The sequence below is a fragment of the Micromesistius poutassou genome, assembly GCF_964030765.1.
Source record: "Micromesistius poutassou genome assembly, chromosome: 21".
NCBI classification, from domain to species: domain Eukaryota; kingdom Metazoa; phylum Chordata; class Actinopteri; order Gadiformes; family Gadidae; genus Micromesistius; species Micromesistius poutassou.
The window spans coordinates 11,297,561-11,303,781 of NC_140291.1; the positions used below are offsets into that span (position 1 = coordinate 11,297,561).

The 6,221-nt window shown below is 48.1% G+C and overlaps 1 protein-coding gene across 1 annotated transcript in view; it reads left to right on the top strand.

Annotated features, from left to right (window-relative positions):
* LOC311367069 (ATP-citrate synthase-like) overlaps nt 1–5,974 on the top strand; it is a 30,401-nt gene extending 24,427 nt beyond the window's left edge. Inside the window, exons 19-28 of the mRNA XM_084485890.1 lie at nt 162–272; nt 688–815; nt 921–1,014; nt 1,513–1,667; nt 2,225–2,375; nt 2,991–3,134; nt 3,300–3,413; nt 3,985–4,067; nt 4,398–4,474; nt 4,702–5,974. Of these exons, the coding sequence (XP_084342016.1) occupies nt 162–272; nt 688–815; nt 921–1,014; nt 1,513–1,667; nt 2,225–2,375; nt 2,991–3,134; nt 3,300–3,413; nt 3,985–4,067; nt 4,398–4,474; nt 4,702–4,796 (1,152 nt within the window). The 3' untranslated portion in view covers nt 4,797–5,974. The remainder of the gene's footprint in view (nt 1–161; nt 273–687; nt 816–920; nt 1,015–1,512; nt 1,668–2,224; nt 2,376–2,990; nt 3,135–3,299; nt 3,414–3,984; nt 4,068–4,397; nt 4,475–4,701) is intronic.
* The last annotated feature ends 247 nt before the right edge of the window (nt 5,975–6,221 follow it).

The window sequence follows — 6,221 nt, forward strand, 5'->3', positions numbered from 1 at the left end:
GTTGTGTCCCACTGCATTCGCCTGAAGCATTTAAGCCTTGGATCAGTTGCTTCTAAACACTTTTTAAACGCGTGGTTTCAAAACTATTTCCGAGACCTTTTTCTGATTTGGCTTATGTCCATCCCCCCTCCCCCTCCCCCCCCCCCGCCTCCCGGCTCCAGATTGGAGGAACGGAGGAGTACAGGATCTGCCAGGGAATCGGGGAAGGCCGGATCACCAAGCCTGTCGTGTGCTGGTGCATCGGCACCTGCGCCACCATGTTCTCCTCAGAGGTGCGCTTTGTGGTTTCCCCCACAATGTACGGATAGGAGTTCAGAGCTTCCACTGTTGGTATTGGACTCTCTCGACTATGGCTTGGCTGTTGGATAGGGATTGTAAAGTCATTGTTGGATAGGAATTTTAAGCCACTGTTGGAATTTGACTCCCGGCATTGACTTGGTCATCGTTGATATAGAATGTGTGTATCTTTCTCCTTCTCTCTTTTTTTTTCTTTTTAAATATAGCTGTCAATCTAACTAGCCATTCTGGACACTCTCTTTGCATGTCGACTTTACATGGTTGTTAAGCAAATGGCTTAAGAAGACAAAAAACTTAAGCAACAATGCAAGCTGGAATTTGGTCAACATTTTGTCTTTCCTCTTTTGAACTGTGTTATTGATGCCATATGTTTTCTGCTGCCCCCTGTAGGTTCAGTTTGGCCATGCGGGAGCCTGTGCTAACCAGGCCTCAGAAACGGCAGTGGCCAAAAACCAGGCCCTGCGGGACGCTGGCGCCTACGTCCCCAAGAGCTTTGATGAGCTGGGAGACGTCATCAAGTGAGTCATACAACACGTCGTCGTCATACGGCCCACGTCAAGGCATGCGTCTGGTTTTTCTTCTTCTGTCCCGTTGCTTTGGTGACACTGTGTCTGTCAATACAGGACTGTGTATGACGAACTGGTGACCAATGGCACCATCGTACCAGCACAGGAGGTCCCTCCCCCAACGGTGCCTATGGACTACTCCTGGGCAAGGGTGAGACGCCAACTTGTTGAGTTCTAGACGGTGTCCCGCCAAATTAGCAAACCCATATTCATTCTTCTTGAGTGAGCATAGGTTCATATGGTTTACCTGTACAAAACATGTGGCCCAAAATGTCAGAGATTACAAGGGCCAGCCAGGAAAGAATGCTTAATCAAATGTACCCAAACCTTTTCATGCAGTCAGCCACTTGTGGAGGTACCTTTGGCCATGGACCAATCAAATACTTAGTGCAGTAAAAGAAGCAACGCATTCTCAATAGTGTGTGTAATTTAGATGATTGTTTCTCCATGGTATATATTAATTCATACAGGGCTCTCCTCGTCAAAAAGACGAACGATCCAATGAAACTTACATGGAATGTAGACCTGCAGATATATCTCTGTAGCTCGCAGTTTGAAAGTCTCTACCTAAGGCTGGTGTTACCCTAGTCTCCCAAGACATTCGGCACAACGCCCTAACCTTCCTCCTCCTCCTCTGCGTTCGGCCCAGGAGCTGGGTCTGATCCGTAAGCCCGCCTCCTTCATGACCAGCATCTGTGACGAGCGGGGCCAGGAGCTGATCTACGCCGGCATGCCCATCACCGAGGTCTTCAAGGAGGAGATGGGGCTGGGCGGCGTGCTCGGGCTCCTCTGGTTCCAGCGCAGGTAGGGAGAACGGGACCGGGGGGAAACACTTGCGCCGCCGTACCACAGTGCTGCTACCCAATCTCTTTTGGCTGGAGCTGTGAGCTACCCCCCCCCCCCCTCAGTCAGCACACGGTTCTGAGCTGACTTTTTCTTCACACCAATCATAACTTTCACAAAAGAACCAAAACCTGGGAGGCGTCGACGGCCCCCCCGTCCCTCCGGGGAGGAATCCCGTCACCCAGGAGGATCTCTCCGGTCTTTCCGCATGCAAACCCTCACCCTGGGAGAGCCCTGACCGAGTGGTAGAAGCAGGGCTATTCTGGCCCTGCTTCTACCACTGCTCTGCATCTCACTAATTGGCACCGGCACCGATGCACCTCACTGGCGCCATCTGGTGGGAATGGGAGGTAGACTGCCTCGACCAGCCGCCGCCCCCCCCTGGGGCTTCCAGAGGGGCGCGGCTGGGCCCACAGCCGGGTTGCCACAACGTAAATGTTTTTTTTACTGTGGGTTCAAGGGTTTCTTATCCAAGGGGTTGTGGTAAATGTAGTTTCTTATGGTTGTGTTCCCCCCAGACTGCCCCGCTACGCGTGCCAGTTCATTGAGATGTGTCTGATGGTGACGGCAGACCACGGCCCCGCCGTCTCCGGCGCCCACAACACCATCGTCTGCGCCCGTGCCGGCAAGGACCTCATCTCCTGCCTCACCTCCGGCCTGCTCACCATAGTGAGTACTGACCTGTTCACTCACGGTCAAACCGACCACCAGTCCTTCAGTCCGGTCTCCGTCTCGCCGTAGTCTGCACCACTCGTTCACTCATTCATCTCAGCATGGTCAATTCCCCCCTCATTCATCTCACCATAGTCTGCACCACTCGTTCACTCATTCATCTCAGCATGGTCAATTCCCCCTCATTCACTCATTCATCTCAGCATGGTCAATTCCCCCCTCATTCATCTCACCATAGTCTGCACCACTCGTTCACTCATTCATCTCAGCATGGTCAATTCCCCCCTCATTCACTCACTCACCTCACCATAGTCGGCCCCACTCACCTCACCGTAGTCGGCCCTACTCACTCAGCTCACCATAGTCAACACCATTCATCCACTCATTTATCTCACCGTAGTCGGCACCACACATTCACCTCACCATTGTCAGCCCCACTCACTCACTCACTCACCTCCCCATAGTCAGCCCTACTCGCTCAACTCACCACAGTCAACAACACCATTCATCCACGCATTCACTCAACAACCATAGTCCGCCGCACTCACTCAGCTCCCAGTTGTCACTACCAACCAGCCGTCCACTCTCACACCGTGTGCCACCGTCTTCCAGGGCGATCGCTTCGGGGGTGCCCTGGACGCGGCGGCCAAGCAGTTCAGCAAGGCGTTCGACAGCGGCATGCTGCCCATGGAGTTCGTCAACAAGATGAAGAAGGACGGCAAGCTCATCATGGGCATCGGACACAGGGTCAAATCGGTGGGAATCTACCGTCATTCATTTGGCTCTTCTTTCACCACATGATGTTTGTCTACAGGTCACCGAGAGACACTGGTTTTAGTGACGTCTGGTGATTTTTGGTAATGTAAATATGGAGTAGACGTGTATTATTTTTTTTTAAATGTGTCTTTTTTTCATTTTTAGATCAACAACCCAGACATGCGAGTGCAAATCCTGAAGGACTTTGTCAAGCAGAACTTCCCGGCCTCACAGATGCTTGACTACGCTCTGAACGTAGAGAAGATCACCACCTCCAAGGTCAGTTCAGTGGTCAAAAGGGGCGCGACCGGCTCTCATGGATGCGCCAAAACTCGATAGTCAATCTCAGCGGAGGCTTTTATCCGATCAGATCGGTCAATTCATAGTCAAATAGGATGAGGCAGTACCCTACTGCTGGGAGTCAAACGCCCTTGCCACTGCTCCATCACGCCACTAGAAACCACTTCTTATACCCCAGTTAATGCAGGACCTTCAGGTCTTCAACAACAAGCCAACCTTATTTCTACAGCCCTTATAACAGTCACTATCTCCAAGGGCTTTACATGCCTCCATGGTACAACGCCCCTTAAGCCTTTGAAGGACAAGGAACCCCCCCCCAAAAAAAACCAAGAGAGAGGAAACACAGAAGGTGTCCCTCCTTCCATGGATGGTTAGGACAAAGGTGTCGATTTGGGAAAACCATAGTGAATATAGTATTGAAGCGTTTAGACCCCAGACTGTCATTGTGAACCAAGCTCACTATCGCCACCTATAGGAGAACTGGTGATTTGGGCTCATGGTGCTTCATGGAAGTTGCATATCTGACCTTGGTTTGCGTTTCCCATCCCAGAAACCCAACCTGATCCTCAACGTAGATGGCTTCATCGGAGTAGCGTTTGTGGACCTGCTGAGAACATGTGGGGGCTTCACACGGTAAAAGACGAGGTCTTCTGGACCTGCATTACTCTTTACACCTGGACCATGTTGTTGTTATTCCTTCGGTCACCAAGTGGCCAGTATTCCTCTGTTTTAACTGTTTTATCATTGGCAAAATGTATTGGCTGCATGGATAATTAGTTTCACCCGTGAAAAATGCAAATATTTTTATGTGAAATAGTTCTGACCAATTTGTCTGAATATGAACCTCGGTTTCACAGGCTGACATTTATACCAGTCAGTGGAACAGACGGCTGCGGTTGACTTGACTGTGTGCTGTAGGGGTTGGTTTTCACAGGGTTTTGGGGTCTGGCTTTGTGTTTGCAGGGATGAGGCTGATGAGTTTGTGGAGATCGGAGCACTGAACGGCATCTTCGTGCTGGGCCGGAGTATGGGCTTTATCGGTGAGTCTGTCTTAAACACTCCTAATTGTGATGTCACCAAAAACAAGTTCAGAATATATATATATAAAAAATATATTTATTTATTTATTACAATTTCGCTCTTCAATGGATACACTAATACTTAATCAAACAGTCATACATGGCAGTAGTATCAATACATTCAAATTTTTACTTCGACACAAGTTGTGCATGCTCCAGATCAATGACGCCTGTGTTTGTGTCTCCAGGCCACTACTTGGACCAGAAGCGTCTGAAGCAGGGCCTGTACCGCCACCCCTGGGACGACATCTCCTACGTACTTCCTGAGCACATGTCCATGTAGACCACAACATCTCATCCGTAGTCGTGACCACAGCCGGTTTCCGACCCGCCTCTTCCTCCACCCCCCCCACCTCGTCATCACCCCCCTCCCCCCCTCCCCCCCTCCTCCGATGCAGGTTGAAAGAAGACACGCCAAGGAAGAGACATTAAAAAGGGGTATTCTGAAGAGGATGTTATTGAGTTGTGAATAAAGGCTGGGGTGAGATGGCAGGGGAGGAGGCATCACGGCTGTTGTGCTGCTACTTGAGGAAATCTGGAGGACACACATCACAAGCACAGTTTTGTTAGCGTCCTTAGCTAGGTAGCTAGCTAGCTTCCGGTAGCTTTTTTTGCTCGCAAAGGGTGTGTGCATCGTACGATTTTTTTCAAACACAGCAATACTGTAAGGTCTGTTCTGAGGGTTTTCTTAAACGCAAAAGCATACGTTTGCGTTGTTAAGTTGGTACTTCATTTTTTCACTTTGGATGGCCCCGGGAGAATGTTTGCTTGAATGCTCTTAGTATTGACTGCACCTTAAGCACAAACGCTAACCGCTCGGTTTACCGCGGTTTCGTTGGAAACCTCCTTCCTGCTTCAATTTAGAAAGAATCTCAAGTGAAACCAAAGTTGTTTGTTTTGGGAATTTTCTTTTTTGTATTATTTTAGTCTAGGACCAACTTCAGTCGAAGGTGGTTTGGTGTTTGATACAGGGCTCAATAAGTTTGCGTAAAGAGGCATTAGAACGACAAAATATAGCTGTAAATCATTTTTGTAACTCCAGAATTGCCTTTACTAATAAGTCTGGTTTTACAGAAGGTTCAATTTATCAACTTAATTAGATGCTTTATCGACATTTAACATTCAGTTGGGCAAATTTCAGAAAACGTATTTTTAATATAAAAGGAACGAGAAAATAAATTAACGTGTCAAATTTAGCTGTTTGTTTGAAACGCATTGAGTGTGCCCTGTGAGTCTTAATAGCAGCCTGTCGCAAGGGACCATGATGGCAGTGTACCTTTTCTGTAGGGATGTAAAGCGTGTTTCTAACAAGAGGCCTGGCTTTGGCGGACTAAATGTTTTTGTCACTCCACTGTACTGCTTGCTTTATTCTGTTTTTAATTTAAATGTTATATATATGCTTTTTAATATATGCTGTTTAAATGTGGTACAATAAAATGTCTTTAAATTGTATGTCCTTAATCACTTGTGAGTGTTTTTGTGGTGTGAAATATATAAAGGGTTTAATAAAAACATTGTTAGTATAGGTTTATAGTTTAAAGTGGGTTTGTATTACGGGTTTCTTATGAAGTACAGAGAATTCCACAGGTCCAGTGGCTATAATTTAGTAGTGGTGAGGTTGCAGATTTCAACCAACTGAATACCCCCTCACCAATTACAGGTGGCCTGAACTGACATGTACTGTGTTATGGGCCAGGTGGTATTTCCA